Here is a 19762-nt window from a genome sequence, read left to right as displayed (position 1 = left end):
AAGAGGCCAACAATAACATACAGTCCAAAGAGCTTTATTGAAACAAATAAATTACCGTAATAAGTTAGTCATGTGGTCTAATTGTATCCTCAGCAGAAAAGACATTTTTGTACCTCTAAAAGATCAGATATAGGTTCGATTAGAAAACAAACCAGCGACGTATTTTATACAACCAATTGCCTCATCAGTTGGAATTGGAAGACTTGGCGATGAGTCAGCGTTTCGTTTATTGCTTGATCGGTTTGTGTTTGATTTTAACAACAGTTCCAACACCTAAGAGAGCAGCTAAAGAGCAGCGAGCTGGAATGTCAAACGGCAGCAAGTCAGTGAAAGATGGATGGGTGGTAGGACATCTTGAAGAGAAAAAAGAACGTGCACATTGTCATGCATTGCATTCGGTCAGTTGGACAATCAGCTACTGTTTCTCCTAATCAGTTTCCTAAACTAGCGCCCCTCTAGTGGCCTCAGAGGTAGTTGTGTGGAAGCCATTCAGATTTATGTTTCATGCTTATGAAAGTACACATGCCTGCATTTTCCTGTGATTATACAAATATCAAATTCTCCAGCCTCCACATCTGATGGGTGCCAAGACACAGTACGGGTGTCTGTGTGAGGAGGTCCTCGTAGAGGTGCAACGATATGCTGGACATACAGTAATATCAGAAAATATCAAATTTACAGCAGCTGTAAAACACTGAATCTTTAGAACAATTGTCAAGGTGTTTCTTCATTTTGTTAAAGGTTTTTGCGATAAATAAAAAAGCAACGTGGGTTTATTGTTTAAGTTGGAGATATAAAGCTGCACCGTTATCATTTACAGAACGAGGGCTGAAGAAGGCACGGGTCATTTGCTGACATCCATATTTTTTTCTTCTTTCTAAAAATCGAGGCCACCACAAAACAACATGCAACACAGTTATCTCACATACATTTTCATGAGGCGAAACATTCCAGATGATGATGAAACGGGAGTGCTGTTCAGTTTTACTACGCTTCTAATAATCCAGCCCAAAATAATACATCTACCGAGCGTTTCTGCGTGAAACGGACAAGGGATTAGTACGGTACAGACAAAAAAAAAGTTCTGAAGCGCTGTTTTTTCTCCCCGTGGCAGCAGGGATCATAAACAGATCTGAACGGACCAAGCAATGAAATACATTCACCGTTAAAAGACTCGGTTAAAGTGGAAAAAATGGAGAACCTGAGTCAACTGGCTTGACTGGGACAGAGGATATTCTCACTGGTCAAAAACAGTTGAATGATTTTTTTTCTTTCTTTTTTTGGCTGAAGCTTGGGAGCAATTTTGTGGAAACATTTAAAAACAAAACACCTGTCAGCTGTGTGTGGTTACAGTTGTGTCATTCATGAGTTAACTTGTCAAAAATGCCACTTCTATTCAAAGATCAGATCTTACTCAATTAAATATATTAGCTAGAACCCTACATTCACTGTAACAACCAAAATCATTTAGAAAAAAAACTTTTCTGTTATAGGTTACATAAAATTCAACAAAATCAAGTGCATGGACACAATTACAGTAAATAAATCAACACAAAAACAAAACATGACAACAACATTTGATATACTTATCAAGTGCCAAAGTATTTAAGTAAAGGAACTGCTTTCGTTTTTAATATGTGTGTCTGCATGTGTGCTTTTTGTACACCCTCCAGTTTAACCCATCAGCACAGAGCATTTAGTGAGCAAAATGGCCCCGAGAAAGAAACCTCAGAAAAAAGGAGAGAGTAACACCAGTGACACTTTTGGTGATGCTGCAAACTCTGTATTCAGCTGCAAGGTTGGAACGGTCCCCAAACGTGTGCATCCATGAGGGTATTGATCTGGAATTCATGCTTTTGAGGTGTCCTGCCGTAAGTCTTATTCGTCGTTTAAAATGGCAGCAAACTGGCCATAAAGTTTCGGCACATGCATGTGACATCTGACGACAAGGAGTGCGAACGACTGTGATGTATTACCGACTGCCTGAACCATCGGAAATTGCAAATCGACACATGGCTTGATGAGATTGACGAGAAGCAGTGCAGAGTGTCACATCCGTGTCTAAATTCTGACACTGAGGATTTGTGAGGATTTATCTAAATGGCTGTTATGGCAAGCATGCAGTGGCAGGTGTGTGGGCTGCAAGACAGGCAGGTTTAAAGAGTATGTGAAAAACCTAAATTTAGGTCACTGAGTTCCTCAGAGTTGCACAGCAGCTTTTGAAATATTGCAAAAGAGGGATTGTGGACCTGTGACAGAGCATTTTGGCTCCAATAAATCCTAAATAATTCAGAACATTCCTCACTTGAATACCAGCCGAACAGGGAACAATGTGTTTTTTTGCAAGTGGGCTTTTTGGAAAACAAAGAAAAGGGATGGGGATCAATACAAGCAACAGTATACAGTACGTACCATTCGCTCCAACACATTCTTCCAGCTTGTTTTCATGTGACAATGTAGGGCAATTAAAGCAGGATTTACACAGTAAAATTCCCTTGTTTTCTGTGGGACTGTGTACCCTGCTGGGTGTCAACTGAGTCTCCCGATCCAGGTCAAAGGGAGCACCTTCTTTCTGTGTCGATGGATTTGACTGGGATCAATGCAAAATTGTGGGATGGATTACAGTCATCACAACATTAAGAACTGCAATGCCAAAATACCTAAGAAATGTCTGGCACACCAGCTCAGGCAGGCAACTCTCAGTTGGATAATTCGACCAGCCAAGAAAGAAGAAAAATAAGATTTCCCCAAAGATTTGAAAAAAAAAAAAACCTATCTGCAGTAGAAGTGTTAGAGTGGATTTTGATGTATACCATGAGGTGAGTGGGTGACAGTGGTTCAAGTATTATTTGTTCATGTGTCTTTCCTCCATCTTCATCCTGTGAGTCGAGAGGCATGTGCGGTGAGCAGCTTTGGCTGAGGCTCCTCGTCAGGCGGCGCCATCTGGTGACCTCTGTCTGTATCGGACACATTCGCTCCTTCAAAAGGGCTGAGGATGCAGATTTGAGATGGGGAGGGGCAATCATAGCAGACAGTTATGAAATGAGGTGAAGACAGTTAGGTTGAGCTGCTCAGAGTGAGGACTTAGCCTAAGGAAGACGTACTGTAAAAGGTTTGTGTCTGTGTTTGAACGGTCAGCTCATTGTCATTCCAAGCTGCCGCTCTCAGAGTGGGAGATGAGTGTGTTGGCAGAGGGGAAGAGGTCTCTTTGGTCCGTGGGGCTGTGGTAGTCAGACGTCAGGTCGGGGTCCAGGAGGGAGGACAGGGTGACGTGGGACGAGCCTTTCTTTAGGCACTGGGAATAGAAGTTGAGCAAAAGGTCCAGCTTGTTTTCTATTGACTGTACCTAAACAAACACACAAACACTTAATTGTGACATCTTGCCAGCCAAATTACATTATTTTCAAATCGAGGTTTAAGAAAACCATCAAACCAGTTCCAAAGATTTTTTTTTACAAATCAAACTTTCCCTTTATTACCTGTTTCTCCACTTTGATTACACGTCCCATCATGCTTAGCTCATCCAGTGGGTCCAGTTCTGGTGGCGTCTTCTCTCCCTTTTCAGGGCGCGCCTTTTTATCAGGCTGAACAGCTCCTCTGCCAATTATCTGGTCCACCCTTTCACACGAACACAACAGGGTACAGTAGGTATGATGGAGATAAAACAGCCCATTACATACTGTTATTATTACTCTTTCTTTCCATGTGTTATAGGATTTTTGTGTTTGTAAAAGGTCAGCTGAGTTACACAGAGTTTCTTTTACCCACTGAATATACTATAATGAACTGTCGCATTTGTTGTCCAGACTTTTCTCCCTTCTGTTATGAATATTACACATCTGCCTAAAGCCTTGGTGGTGGCTACTTAAGCATCCCCCGACAAATAATGAGCAGAGAATGTACTTTAAAGAGACTGGTGCTAAGGACTGCAGGTTTTCCCCCATTTTTTCCCCCTAATTGGGAAAAATATTCTTTACACACATTGAGAATATGAGGAGAACTGATACTTTTGTGGTGTGCTTTCCTTGAATGTGAAGCTAAAGGAAGCACACAATTAGCTAAGTTTGCAGAAGGACTGTAGACTACTGATTTAAGTGATGATTGCCTGATTCCAGATTAAGTCATTGACAATCAAGATTTAAACTAAACTTAGCCCAGTGAGCTTTTTTATGTTGTTGCCAAAACATTTGTCAAAGAAACTGTATCAGACTTGAGTCCTTTTCCAGTTCCGATTTCAATCAACAGATCAGTGCTCATCATACGAGATAACCTACCTCATCTGCAGGCTCTTGATGCGGCCCAGCATATCCAGGTGTCCTGCAGAATACTGCTCTATGACATCTTTCACGTCGTATGGACGCAGTGTCTCTTTAAACTTTCTCTTGGCTACGAGGAACTTCAGAATCCTACACACAAAAACACACCACACGAGCTGTTATCGCACCTCGGGACACCTTTAAAGAGCTTCAATCCGCACATAGATGCATATGGAAGGACAGTAAACCTTTGGAAAAATGCAGGGGTAGGAGGCTATCGAATGATGCAGCCCACCCTGAGAATAACCAGATTAATTAAAGTCAGCGTGACCTTATCATTCACAAACAGGCCCATAAAGAAAGCAGTCACAAACCTACTAAACCATGCGAATATACTGAGATGATGAGAGTGTCTCCTAGAGACATTTTCTTATCAGTATTTGCTGTTTCAGCAATTAGCACATTTCTGCAGACAGAATAAGACACACACACACAGACTGCTATTCTATACCCTGTGCCTGCTCTTTTGTCAGTGTGACAGCCATGTTGGAGCTGCTGGTGGACCACAGTTGCTCCTGCTCCCCAGTGCACACCACTCATAATTACCACCCACATCCCAGTGTGGAGGAGTCCCACTGAGGATTTCTGACCTAGCACTGCTGCACCAGGCGAACACATCACTGACAACTTCCTCTGCCTGAGTCAAGCTGGCGGGACGTCACGCTGGGGGGAGTGAAGGCTGTGCACAAGATAACTGAAAGGAAGTGGAGGAAAGTTTAAGGATGAGTACACCCCGTTTTCTGTGTTGGCTCAGACTTTCCGTTTCCTTCTTTCATCGCTTGCGCAAGAGATGCTGGCTGCACAACACACAAAAAATGTAAGCAAGACCATATATGAGCACGCCAGAAGAGTCCTCACCTAGAAAATTAGAGGGGAAGAAGAGTGTAAAAAAAAAAAAAGAAAAGATAAAGTTATTTTTGGAGCACAACTAGAGTTACAAATTCAACTGTATCATAAATAAAAGTCTAGCATTTGTAACAAACCAAATCCCTTGAAAATTGTGTAAGCGAGTTGTAATGATTTTCATTGTGCATACACCTTCTGCCGCCACAGAAGTGTGGGAGTTGCGGCTGCTCCGTGTCCTCCACAGGTTAGAAGCCAAAGAAAGTCTGTTTAAAACTGAAAACATGTTCTATCTACTGAGCGAAGTATAGTAACATGACACTTTCTTTGTTGTAAATAAAAAATTTTAAAAATCCGCAATTTATTGTTCTCAGACAAAAAGGGAGACGCTTCAGCTGAGACCTGCCACTCTGTCTGATGCTGCATTCACTTATCAGGCAGAACTCCAATTTTCTGAAACTCTAAGGTGGAAAAAAAAATAAATAAATCAATGAAAACTGTACAAGACGGCTAATTTCCAACTCTCTAAGCGACAAGATTTATGGTTGAGCTGAAGGTGAAAGTGGATCCAAACTACAGACAAAGGATGTGGGGACAGGTGAAGAAAAAGAACAAAGGCTTTATTTAAAATTAAACTAAAAGTCCTGCCAAGACAGGAATAATAAACTACAATATAAATTCAAACAAAACAAAGTAATGATAAACTGACCGACTTGAAAGTCAACAAGGAAATCAGGAGATGTTCAAGTGCAAAGGTGAAAAAAACCAACAACATCCTGTACAAAGATCTGGAACTGAGGATATAAACTGAGGGAGGTGATAACAAACAAGGATCAGGTGTGGCACTCAGTAACTGAAGACCGGGGACCCGTTGCACAAAAGTAGGATTTAGACATCCAGGATGAGTTACTTAGTCAGGTTCAAGGAATCCAAAACATGGGCGCCCAGGCTTAGTTGGTTGCACAAAGGCCAATCCAGGATGAGCAGACACGGATTCATCAAGCCAGGTGAAAGCGATCCTGGATAAGTGCTGCACACGGCTTTCTTAAATAGACCCCACGATCGATCATAGATTCACTGATTCACCATGGCAACAAGGGCGGCGTATTTCTCCCCAGCGGAGCAAGAATTATTAATGGAAGCATATGAAGAGGTGACGGAGAAAATAAAACAAAAAGGAAATACTGCCACAGTTAAAAAACAAAGGGAGCAAGCGTGGCAAACCATTGCTGAATGCGTAAGTAGTGCACAAATACACACTCACCACTCCACTGAAATTATCACAATTAGGCAGTGTTTGAACTACGGGGGACTCGGGGGATCCGAGACCCCCTGAAATTGACACGAGACCCCCCCGAAAACATGATTTGGGAAATGTTGGGGGGTCTCTAAAATATTGGCAAAATGTGATTTCCCCTGATGAGTTATGATTGCAGACGCGATGCGTGTGGAGGTGTGGAGCCTGTGTGCGTAATTGGCATAAAGCTGTGCTGTCCGCCGCGTATGATTCTGTATAGCTTCTCATGTGTTTTCGAGATCCGCGCTGAGTCAAGCGCAAGCAAGCAACCAAAATGGACATGGCAGCAACTTTTTATTAAGAATGTGCCTGCCCACACATTGCCTGTACTGTTTTAGCAGTGAAAGAAAAAACGCAATTAAAGGACTTGCAAGCATCTTCATCTCCTTCCCTGGGCATAGAAGACTCTGTGACATCAAGGAGGAGTTCTATAGGATTGCAGGTAAGAATTTTTTTTTTTTAAATTACAGTTACAATTACAATTTTAACATTCAGAGTAAGATACTCATTGCATCGTATTACAGGTTTCCCCAATGTCATTGGTGCAGTGGACTGCACACACATCAAAATAAAATCCCCCTCAGGTGGCCATGAGGGGGATTTTGTGAAGAGGAAAAACTTCCACAGCATCAATGTACAGGTGAACATGACTTTTGATAAAGTTAATTAATGAACACTGTACATTGCCTGTAGTGTGCATTAATTGGTTTAACATCTTATTTCAGATGGTCTGCAATGCTGACTATTTGATCAGTAATGTTGTGGCAAAGTGGCCCGGCTCGGTCCACGACTCCTGAGTGTTTCGGAACTCAGAGATCTATCGGCGCCTATCACAAGGTGAGCCACAGAACCTCTATTGATAACCACTTTTAACATCATGGCTGTGTTAAGACTGTCACTACTTATGAGGTTGTGATGGTAACATTTTGTATTCACAGGTGAATTCCTGGGTGTATTGCTGGGTGACAGAGGGTATGCCTGCCAGCCTTTTCTGCTCACTCCATTTGCAGACCCTCTGGAGGCTCAACTGGCATACAACCATGCCCATGCCAGAACAAGGGCCCGGATAGAAAGGACATTTGGCCTACTGAAGGCACGCTTTCAGTGTCTGAACCACCTGAGAGTCAGCCCAGACAGGGCATGTGATATCATTGTGGCCTGTGCTGTCTTCCACAATGTGGCCTGCCTGAGAAAGGAGAGGGCCCCCAGAGTGCCAGCTCTCAGAGACTGGGACAATCCTGCCATCTTCCCGGATGGCGACTGTGGTCGGCTGGTCAGAGACCAATATGTGTTAAATTATTTTAATTAATATGCATGTTGATTTAAGTTGGGCCTGCAATGGCAGAGGAATTTTTGTTAGGTTTTTGTGCTGTATAGGCAAGGCGATTTTATTTGTATAGCCCATTTTTACAAACAGTTTGTCTCAAACTGCATGCTTTGATTCTGTGCTTTTTGTCTTGTAGAGCACTGTGTGACTTCAGTTTTGAAAGGAGCTGATGGTTTACTTGCTTTGATTCATCCTTGTTCAATAAAGGAACATCATAGTACTCTCTAATGTGTATTTATATTTATATGGTGATGTACTTTATGTGTAGTCTGTGGGAAACTAAATTATCTAGTGGTTCATCTAAAATCATCAGTTATCTAAAATGATTGTAATTAATGATCACAAATGTTTCAATAATGATAATGGATACAGTTAAATGTTTTAACAATATGTTCTAGGCAGTGGAATAAATATTGGTTTCCATTTGTGGCGACCGCTGACTGAGATAAGGAATGAGATTAAATAGATCCTGGAACTTAGCCTGGTCTGGAGCAGGCTAGCTTCACAGAATAAATCTCCATGGTAACTTACGTCTGAACATATCCCTGTAGCGTGCTCTCAGGAAAGACAGAGCACAGAGATGTTTACATAAAGATCCAACCTTTCTTGACATCAAGAAACGTACCCTCTTTACGACCCTCTCAACGGATCAGCTCAAAGGAGATAACGGAGCCAGATGTGAGACCAACCAAATGGGGTTCTTTGTTTCCGAGTCTTCTCTCCCCCAGACCAGCTACGAATAATAAATTATGTAGGACACCTCCTGATAAGGGAGCAGATGTAGGCTCAACTCTCCTGCTGGACCAACCCGAAGGAATGCCACACTTCCCTATTTTCAGAGAGTGAAAATTCCACTATAAACCTCACTTTCCGTAGACTGAAAGTGTGAAAATCATTACTGGACAAATCTACAGATCATTTTGAAACATTCGCCATTCTTGTACCTTCATTAATTACCAAGTTATGAAAATTGGATTTAAAAGGAATCCCTCTCGTGGAGCCACAGTGCCCCCCAAAGGACATGGATAACGGACACTTTTCACTATGTCAGCCTAAACAACCATGGACAATTTCAACTACGGATGTTTAATGTTCTCATTATGTGCAATGCATAACCTAATAGTGTTTAATTCCACAGGTATTACCCAAACAGCTGCAGATCATTCTAAATTAACAGCAACCAAAGTTGTCATACCATTTCTATCATGATAAATATGAAGTATTGTATGCTGATAACTGTCAATGCTCATATGGATGTTTATGCCTGCTTGTATGCAACATTATTGTCTGTTAAGAACATTATATTGTCTAAAATCACTGTCATATGGGTTAAATACGGTATAAGAAAGGAGCAGAAATCCCCCTTTTTGTCTCATGAATTCAGCGTGGTCAACCCCCCTTTTTCCCTTGGGTCAAAAGCCAGCTGAACTCTGATTGGACGAAAGCTGACATGTGATCTCCAGCTTAAAAGAGAGGCGCGCAGGAAATCCTGCCTCTTGCCCTGCTTGTCTTATCTCTTGCCTTGCTCTTAGCCTCTTATCTCAGCTTTTGTCTTTTTCTCCGTAACTATTAATTCCCAATTTTTTTAGACTTCCCCTTCTCTTTTATATAAAAGTCTGGTCCAACACACGCGAGTGTGTGCCAACCCATACAGCCCAGCCAAGCCGCCACTCTTCATCCAAGGACGAAGGATAAAGGAGAAGTTGATTCTACGTCATCCCGCTGGTTACCACGGGAACACCGCTTCGACACCAACTCATCAGAAGGAAAGAACCACGGAATCCCTTACGCTGCTACGACAAAGTAAGGTGCTGGTTTGAGATCTTGTGAAACCGTGGATAAAGTGAAAACTTTCTCTGGAAGCGACCTCCGCGGGCAGAAGACTGTTGGCACAATATCCGTGTTATGAACCAGATTTAGTCACATTTTTGATAGGTAACCCTGTTAGTGGCCTGCTCCTTTCTTCCCTATTATCCCCTTTGAGTGTCCCCAATAATTCTAATTTCTGTCTCTTTATCAATTGTTTATACACCTATATACCTGTGCAATGTTGAATAAATGTTTATATTAACCCATTTAAGAGCGTCACAGACAGTTACTAAAGCCGATTACCACTCCAAATAGGACGCACGACTCAGAATGAGATTGATTATTAATTAATTAATAATTTAATATACCAGGATCTAAGATTGTAACAGTTTCCTACCTGACTGTAACGTAAATCAAGATTGTAGGTAGGTGGTGCCCCTGCTATTTTCGAGGTAAATATTAATCAATAACGTGTCAACGCTACATATTTTTGGTGCCCCGTGTGAGGGGCTATTTGTGAAGTAGCCGCGCTTAGCAAAACTGCCTGTGTGTGTGAGCATTGTTCTACAAACTGTTTGTTTCCTGCAGTTAAGAGTTAACGAAAGCAAAGATATAGAGCCAAATAACGAACTTTATGGACGCATAAACTTGTTGTTTGAATGGTTTTTGTAGTAAGAAAGAATTACAAAAACACAGAAACGGAACACACCAGCGCTGCCTGGGCTGCTTCCTCCTGAAGTAATTTTGCATGCAAGAGCGTGTTAAAAAAACGCTCAATAATATATGGCCAAGTGGGGATTAATGGTGCGAGTATCCATCATTTGATCTAACCGCTCTGAGAAACAGAGATAATTTATCCGCGAAATTCCGGTGTTGTCTGCTGAACTCAGGACTCCGTGCAGAAACTAGAAGTAGCTACCTAAGTTTTTGCGGCTGGTTTGTTTACAAACAGTCAGGAGATTTGACAGGCCTACGGCGAAACCTCCCGTGGCCGGTGAAAGTAACGTCTATACGGCGTGTGTATTATCACTTCCCGAAGAGAGGGTAGTTATAGTCAATTTTGAAGAGTTGAAGCCTGTTTTAACTTGGTGATCGTAGAAACGCTCACAAGCCCATTTGAGTCAGCACGTCAGTAGAAGCGCTGACGTGCTTAGAAGCCCCCTTAAAAGTTAAGGTGGAAAAAGAGGGAGACCGCCGTGTCTCGCAACTGCTGCTGTCTTTTCTGCAAAAGCTGTGTTAGAAACCGCCGTGTTTCTTTTTGCTTGTGACATGAATGTGATGTCTAAAAGCTTGGTTTTGATTCTACTAAGCTAAATTGCTGTGACAAAGAAAGCCACACGCTAACGAGTCTTCCTGAGTGGGAGGTGCCAAAGTTGTCAACATCTGACGTCAGCACTTTCTCACTCTTCCCCTGGAAGTCCGCTGCACATAACACAAGAACGAGCCTTAGCGTCATCTGCTGGTAACTTGGTTAATTACAACAAAGTGAAGGAATTCTGGGAAATGGTGTTTGACTAACAAATCTGACCAGCGCCATTGTAACTTGTGGTGAAGTGATTGAATTGAAAAGCAATCACGTGGTTCACAACTAATTCCTGTACTAACAATAACTGTTTGCATAACTTGTTTAAGGGTTTAAGAGAAAAACGATTCTTAAGTAAATAGGAAATTTAAAATCAGAAAATTCAACAGTAACTGATTTTTAAGGTTAAAAGAGAGTCAACCTAAAACGGTGGAGTATATCCACAACTCCTAAATTGTGACACCCCAATCAGCAACCCCAAAATTAACATCATTAGAAAAGGAACGACACTTGGAAGAAGGAAAGAACTTATCAATAATTTGGCTTAATCAAGTAAGATAAATTTTATTAAGGAATACTTCTTTCTGAATTTTCTTTTGTTTGATTATTTCCATCTTGTTGTTATTTAATTTTGTTTTAAGTTTAATTTCAAAAGCAATTTGGAATTAAATAATTTTAAGCGATAAACTTTAATTTTTTTTTGATCATTAATTAATTTTTTTTATTTTTAAATTTTTTTTATATTTTATTAATTTTAAATTTAAAGAATTTTTTTTTTTTTTTTGAATATTTCTTTTTTTTTTTTTTTTTCTTTCTCTTACTTTCCTTCCCTTCTTCCAGACACGCTAAACTTAGTCTATAACTTGCCTAACTGCTTACCACGGTTACGCCTAAACAAATAGATTAACAAAACTTTTCTCGACAAATCAACATGACTTCTGACACGTGCAGTCAGGACGATCCATTCGAAGCAATGGAAAACACCCTGATGGATTTGACTGAAGAGCTAATTCCAGGTTATGTCAACAAAATAACAGGCACTGACCCCAACGAGCTCGGGGCAATAGTGTCAGAACTTATTGCAGGAGTGGTAGCGAAGACGCCCAAAGACAAAACTTTAACAAAGTTATTGGGGAGCTTAGCTGTCGTCTTCTCCGCGCGATTCAAACATGCACATAAGGTGGTGGAGCAAGCCGCTGAAAAACTCAAAACTCGGTCGCAAACGATAACGCAATTACAGGAGGAAAAGAAATTCCTCCAACATAAATTAGACGTCTCTGAAAGGACAGCAAGCCAGGCTGCTGACCAAATAAAGAAATTAACAACCCAGGTTGAACAATCAGACAGAGATATGAATCAACTAAAAGGGATAAACGGGGAGCTTGGGGAATCGCTCCAGCAGTGCCAACAAGAGTTGCTGGCTAACCAAGCTAAATTGGAAGAGGTTAATAAAGCCCATAAGGACTCGCAACAACCTCTCCACGACGCCCTGCAGACAGTGCAGGATTTGAACACTGAAGTCGCATCCTATGAGACGCATCTCAGTGCTAAACAAAAACAGATACAGCTTTTGCAGGAACACCTCGGCGAAGCTAAAGACAAAATCAATGAAGCGTATCAGCAAAACGAACGCCTAACAGGAGAGTTGATAAATGCAAAAAGAGATTTACGTCAGTCCTTGGAGGCTGAACGCAAACTGAAAATGCATGATCCCTCTCAACCAGAAAAGGAAGGCCGTTTTAGCTATAAGGGAGCCCAGGGGGAGTCGTTCTTTCCCCCAACAGGGCCAGCTACCCCAAATCCTTTCAGAGCCCACGGTGAGTCCCCAGAACCAACCAGACTGGATCAGTCGGTCCTTGCTCTGGGAAACCACACACCGTTGGGACCTTCTGACCGAGAATTAGACAAAATCGCTCGCAACGTGCCAAGGTTCGAACCCACTCCTGGGGGGCCGCACGACACCCGAGCTTACTTAAATGATATTGACTTCTATTTGCGTCGATTTCCAAACGCATCCATTACGGACAAAATCTACTTGATTAAAATCACGTCCAGCCGTGAAGTAAGTAGATTCATCGAACGTCAGCTTGATTCCATCCAAAATGATTATGCACTTCTCTGTCAAACGATGGAGAGGGAATTTTCAGATGAGCTGTCTCAGTCTGGTCTAAGTACCGCCATGATGGTTAAACAGGGACGTAGTGAGCTGCCTCAGCAGTACTATTACCGTCTCCTCAAAGCTTATTTTGGCTCACGCAACGACAAGGGAATGGAGGAAGATATAAATTTCAAAACGCTCTTCATCCAAAATCTCCATCCCGTTACTAGTCACCACTTGGGGGTCATGGCTAATCCGCGAACAGCCACAATTGTGCAGCTCCGTGAGTGGGCCACTTTAGGTTTCCAGAAACACAGACAAGCTAAACAGCCAGAGCATAACACTGTTCTGACGCTGAACGCCGAACACCCACCTATGGAGCTCGAAGGAGCCCAAAGGGGTAAGGCACCTGGTCACGACACCCGACCACAGCGGTCTAGTGAGAGTCACAAGACATCACAGACTCAACCGTCTCATCCGAAAGACGGCTACTCGAAACCTCACTGGCCCAGTAAAGAGCGATCTTACTCACGTGCAGAACACAACGAACCTCCTTTTAACCCTCACAGAGGAAAGTTCTCCCCAAACCGGTTTCCCAAATACCCAGCTCGGGAGAATCAGGGTGACTATAAAAATAGGCCTCGGGACAGACATCCACGCACGGAATGGTCCAAATTATCCCAACAGGAATCGAATGATTCACACAAAAGGAGCAACAAAGACTCTCCAGGCATGAGATCTGAAAAGGAAAAAGAAGCCTTTGGTCTCAGCCAGGATGAGATAGACAATATTAAACGTTTGTTGCAAGAAATGAAAGAAAAGAAAGTTAACAAAAAGTCTGATCTTCTGTCTATAACCACTGTGACACAGAACCTGGCCCTGCCAGCTGATTCCCTTTCACAGCCAGAACGAGTAGCCGAGCCAACTCCAGAATCTGAGCTGGACCCACAACAGGCTCAAACAGAGTCACAAACTCCTGTGAACAGCACAGAAGAAGAGGCAAAAGATCCTCTCCCACCTAGCGCAGTCTTGGTTGTACAGCTGGATCAAAAAGAGATCTCCTCTGACCAGGATGCCTCTCTGATACAAGTTGAACCACCTGTACACCAATTTCTTTGCAACCTCTCTGAAAAGGGAGTCGCACGCAAGTTTTACATCTCACTAACCTTGGAAGATGTGCTGAGACATGAAGCTCTCCTCGACACCGCCGCGGATATAACTTTAATGTCTCTATCTCTTTTTAACAGACTTCGTAAGGCAGCAAACCACGGCAATAAAGAGTTAAAACTCCAACCTTGCTCTCTGGAGGTGCGCCCGTACGCCTCTAATAACACTACGCTGTCAGCAGTATCTCTGATACAACTGTCAATCGGACCAATGACTCTGATTCATCCCGTGTATGTGTCATCGCTTGAGTCCATTCCTTTGCTTGTCGGAAAAGATCTTCTGAACCGTTTCGAGCCTTTACTCGATTTCAAACGATTGAAAGTGTGGGCACAAGTGCGAGAACCTCTGACGATTACTTTTCCGTACAATGAAGATTTTAGCTGCTATGTCCTTGAAAGTGAAAAGCATAACTCTGTCCAACAGATAACTTCACTCGAGCCGTCCGAAACCGTAACACACGATGAGGTTGTCCACAGCAGTCCAGCCGCTCAGGCCGACCCTGACAACCTGGTGACGCAGCTCGCGACACAGCGAGACACTTTCCTGTGTGCATTACAACCGTCAGCCACGCAGGACGAGTACTGTCCACAGGTGCTCGGAGGTCTTGAACTGCAAAAGTCGCAGATAGATGATGTGATTATAGCTTTATGGGCTGATAAATCCGCAATCAGTAAAGATCTATATGAGTCACTGGCACGAGAAAACGCCAATCTCCGGATGGTGAAAAAGACCTTCCGTTTCCCATTAGATCCTACACCAACCACAACACTCACTGCCATGGGTGTTTGTGCTCTCACATTAAAGTGGAATAACAGAATGTTGATTCACACTTTTCTGGTTATTCCCGACCTTCCACACTCAGTGTACGTAGGAGGCGATATACTGGTGAGACTAGGAGTCCAAATTGACACAGTAAATAACATTCTGTGGTCACTAACAACCGTGCGTGATTCTTCTTATCTGCCTGACGCAGACAACCTGAAGTCAGGACAGACAATTCCAGAGGTATGCCAAGTAGCTAACTTCCAACATGCCACAATACCAGCACGCACGGCGAATGTCCCTCTCCAGATATGCATGCAACCAGGCCAGACTCTTAACCACTCACAAGCTCTGTTTCAACCTTCGCCATTGTTCTTCGAACTTGGACTGTCCCTGGAAGCAACTCCTCTTTTGGGCCTAAATTCTAGGACCACATTCTTGCTGATCAACAACATCGGCGAGGAAGCCATACTGATCCCAAAAGGCACGCCACTGGGCTGGCTTATCAGTACTGACTTCCATGACTTTGAGCTGGGCATCCCAATACTGGGACAAATCCCAACTCCACTCTTCCCAAAACATCAGACAACCCACGTTGTCTACACAAAGCCTTCAAGGGCGATCGCACTCTTTTCGGTCGTGACTCTCGACCGGAACTCAGTCAGTCGCATTGATCTTAGTCATGATGAACAAATGACACTTCACACGGTTGACGTCTTGGCGGTTACATCAACCCCAGACTCTCCCGACGCACAGGAAAAAGTAACAACAGGGCCATCCCCTAATGTTGCTGATCGAATCGAAGAAGTGGTAACGCAAGCTAACGCTCTCGTTAATGACGAGGAACGCGACAAGCTACGCCAAACCCTTCTCAAATATCAGGATTTTTTCTCACTTGATTCTTCGGATTGTGGGTTAACCACAATCCACTCAATGCGCATTCCTACTCCACCCGACGCACCGCCAACTTTTGTGCGTCAGTATAAGATTCCTCTAGCATCACAGGAGCCTATACAAGAAATAATAGACGACCTGTTCATTCGGCCTTGTAACAGCACTTACTCGGCACCGCTCTGGCCGGTCGTGAAACCCAATGGAAAATGGAGACTCACGATCGACTATCGAAAACTCAACCAACAGGTCCCTCTCTCGAGGTGGCCAATGACTCAGCTCGAACAAGAACTTCCTCGCGTTAAAAATGCCAAATACTTCTCCACTCTAGACGTGGCGTCGGGTTTCTGGACCATTCCAGTACACGCTGAGGACCAACACAAGTTGGCATTCACGTTCGCTAACCGTCAATATACATTCACCAGGTGTCCTTTTGGCTACGCCAACTCACCTGCTGAATTCAACATATTTCTGAACAAAGCATGTCCTGATGCCGGCGAACGAGGTAAACTCATCTACGTCGATGACATCCTTCTCCGTAGCCCCAACCTGGATGCACACATTCAGGAAATCGACCATGTCCTGGGTCAACTCACCACTGCGGGTGCAAAAATATCACTCTCAAAATGTCAGTGGTGCAAAACCAAAGTAGACTACGTCGGTCTCCTAGTAGGACCAAGTGGTGTCGAGCCACAAGTTAACCGCATCCAGGGCATCAGTAACATCAAAGTTCCCTCAAACGTCTCTGAGCTCCGCAGCTTCTTAGGAGTCTGCAACTACTCTCGACAGTTCATTGAGAGCTATGCCGACATAGCAAAACCTCTAACTGAACTACTTAAAAAGGACACACCTTTTATCTGGGCTGAGCCACAACAAAAGGCCATGTCCACCTTAAAAGAAAAACTGTGCACAGCACCATGTTTAAACTACCCTAACTGCGACAAACCATTCCACCTCGAAGTGGGCTTCTCAACTCACTGTTTAAGCGCTGGTCTGTATCAGAAATACGACCAGGATAAGAGAGTAGTGGCGTACGCCAGTAAAACGCTAGCTATACCCGAGCTGAAATATTCTGACTGTGAAAAAGCTCTGCTTGCCACAGTTTGGGCAGTTAAACATTTCTCCAACTACCTTGGAGGCCAAAAGGTCATTGTAGAAACACAACACCAACCTACCACGTTCCTTAACAGCCAACGTATAAGGGATGGAGTTGTAACAAATGCCCGTGTGGCCTCATGGCTAATGGCTCTGCAAAGTTTCGACTTAGAAGTCCGCTACGCGCAGAACAAAAAGAGCCCTCTCGGCACCGATCTTGCTGCATGTCAGAACTGCACTGCAGATACACCTCCACTCTGCGCAATTACAGATAAACCCTCACCTGTAACCAACCCCCACCACCACTACTACGATGAAAACGTATGTAAAAACATGACTACTGCGTATGTAGATGGGTGCTCTTTTCATCATGACACGGTTACACGAGCAGGTGCAGGCGTCGTTTGGCTCCGGAACAAACCCTATGGACCTCAAAGCTTCCAGCTTGGTTCACAGTCGTCCCAATACGCAGAAGTGGCAGGTGTCCTGATCACGGTACAACTCGCTGCAGAAAAAGGTGTGAAAGACTTATTGATTTGTACTGATTCTAACTACGCTCGTCTCAGTTTCTCTTGCCACCTTGCCACGTGGAAACGCAATGGTTTCCTGACTTCCAGCAGAAAACCTGTGAAAAATAAAGAATTGGGGGGGGCGTGTCCGACCGTCGCCATGTGAGACGTGTTTCTCCGTTGCTCCTGGAGTTTGTGACTATTTTTGTATTTTTGAGCGTCTTTTATTAATAGAAACCTGTTGATACCTTTAAGTTATTTTTCCCCGACTTGATTTTGGAAAACTTTCTGCACTCCCGAGTTGACTATGACCTCTACTCGGCCGAAGACGGAGTCAGCACGGGGAGGCCGCGCGAAGACCTCGCCCTCGACTGACCCAGGCTCCCCGCCAAAGCTAGATGCTAACTTTCCCGACTGGGACCGGCTCGAGCGAATGCTCGCCTCCATGAAAGGCGACATATGTGGAAGAATTGACTCTCTGGCTTCTGACCTTCGCTCTGAGATATCGTCGGTAAAACAAGAGTTGGAGAATACAGTTGAGCCGATGCTGCAGCGCCTGAACGCCCATGACCAGACCATGCTCGAGCTGGAGCGCGCATGCACTGATAACGGCACCGAGCTGTCCAGGCTGGACTCCACGGTGGATTCCCTTAAAGCCCAGGTGAAACTACTAAATGACAAATGCGAGGACCTAGAGGGGCGATCGAGGCGAAACAACATCCGTTTGATTGGTGTCCCGGAGGGCGTGGAGGGCCCTCGACCGACCAACTTTATCGCACAGCTCCTTAAGGACATGTTGAAGTTGGATGAGATACCACTGCTTGACCGGGCTCACCGCACCCTCCGTGCGAAACCTAAAGCCGGAGAGGCGCCCCGTCCTTTCATCATCAGGATCCACTACTTCCATGTCCGTAATGATATTCTGCGGCGTGCGGGTGAGATGTCCCGTGCCTCCCCGCTTCTCTACGAGGGGAAAAAACTTTTCATCTTTCCTGACTACACTGCATCCGTCTCAAAGAAACGCGCTGCCTTTGCAGGGGTGAAGCGACAGCTCCACTCCTGCCCTGGTACTAAGTTTGGACTTCTTTTCCCGGCCGTCCTGAAGATAACTCTACCAGGCGGATCAACGCACACATTTGATGATCCGGACTCAGCCATGGACTTTGTCAATGCGAGTATTAAGAAGTCAGTTACCCCAGATGCTGTGGTCTAAGGTATAGCGCCACTTTCGTTTGATTTTTATTTCTATTTGGTTGTTAATTTGTATTACTTATATATTTTAATTCTCTGTCTTTTTATTTTATTTTATTGTATTTATTTATTTATTTTTATTATTATTATCGTTTTTTTTTTTTTTTTTTTTTTTGTTTTTTTTTTTTCTTGTTTCTTTCTTCCTATTTTGGTATCATCAGTGATACAATACACAGTGTTTTCCTTTAGAATATTGTCGCTCTTTAGCGAATAGCCCAGTGGTATGTCACATATCTCTGACGGAGCTTTAGTTTAGGTTTAGCAGAGAGTTTAGGTAGAAGATGGGACTAGCGCGCGTCTCGTTTGGGGAGACGCTTATGCAAGGGGATGTGGGGTGTGTGGGAGGGGTCGTTCTCCTGTTCCTGGTTACTCGTTCCGTTCTGTTGTTATGTCATGTTTATGTCATTAGGTCACCTCACTTTAGTTTTTATATTGGCTATCTATTTGTCACTGAGTATATCTGTACACATATTTACCTCAAGATCGGTAGGTGCAATGGCTCAGAATAACCAGTTCTGTCAGTCTGGGAGGAGGTTAAAATTTATAAGTTGGAATTGTAGGGGTCTTAATCATCCAATTAAGCGTAGCAAAGTACTCCATCATCTTCAACACTTAGGAGGAGATGTTGTCTACCTTCAGGAGACGCATTTAAAGGTATCAGATCATGCCAAACTGCGAAGTAGGTGGGTTGGACAAACGTTTCATTCATCTTTCCAGGGTAAGGCCAGAGGTGTTGCAATACTGATTCGAAAGTCAATCGATTTCACTTGCTCTGATATAGTCTCTGACCCTAACGGAAGATATATAATTGTTACTGGCCAGTTATGTAATATTCCTGTTGCTCTCATTAATATTTATGGTCCTAATTGGGACAATGAGGCCTTTTTCCGATTGGTATTTTCTAAATTGACCAACATGCCCTCGTACCTCCCCATACTTGGTGGTGACTTTAACTGTTGGATCAACCCAGCTTTAGATCGTTCCTCCACTAGAAATGTAGTAACTTCGAAATCAGCCAAAGTCATTCAGTCCTTTATGGATGAATTTTCCATGTCAGATCCCTGGCGCCTTTTTAACCCCTCAGGGAGAGCTTA

General features: G+C 43.5%; 1 protein-coding gene and 1 long non-coding RNA gene across 2 annotated transcripts in view; one reads left to right on the top strand and one right to left on the bottom strand.

Annotated features, from left to right (window-relative positions):
- Nucleotides 1-60: 60 nt before the first annotated feature.
- Nucleotides 61-19762, bottom strand: part of kcnq4 (potassium voltage-gated channel subfamily Q member 4) — a 78574-nt gene continuing 58872 nt past the window's right edge. The window contains exons 11-13 of the mRNA XM_075450361.1: nucleotides 4275-4406; nucleotides 3480-3618; nucleotides 61-3346 (exon numbers count right to left, since the gene is read on the bottom strand). Coding sequence (XP_075306476.1) covers nucleotides 3146-3346; nucleotides 3480-3618; nucleotides 4275-4406 — 472 coding nt within the window. The 3' untranslated portion in view covers nucleotides 61-3145. The remainder of the gene's footprint in view (nucleotides 3347-3479; nucleotides 3619-4274; nucleotides 4407-19762) is intronic.
- LOC142368295 (uncharacterized) lies at nucleotides 6823-7238 on the top strand. The gene is made up of 3 exons (XR_012767305.1): nucleotides 6823-6898; nucleotides 6981-7096; nucleotides 7182-7238. It is a non-coding gene; the product is annotated as an uncharacterized LOC142368295 (long non-coding RNA).

This window comes from Odontesthes bonariensis, chromosome 18, assembly GCF_027942865.1.
Source record: "Odontesthes bonariensis isolate fOdoBon6 chromosome 18, fOdoBon6.hap1, whole genome shotgun sequence".
NCBI lineage: Eukaryota > Metazoa > Chordata > Actinopteri > Atheriniformes > Atherinopsidae > Odontesthes > Odontesthes bonariensis.
Note: the sequence above shows the minus strand (reverse complement) of the source record. Positions and strands in the feature narration are given on the sequence as shown.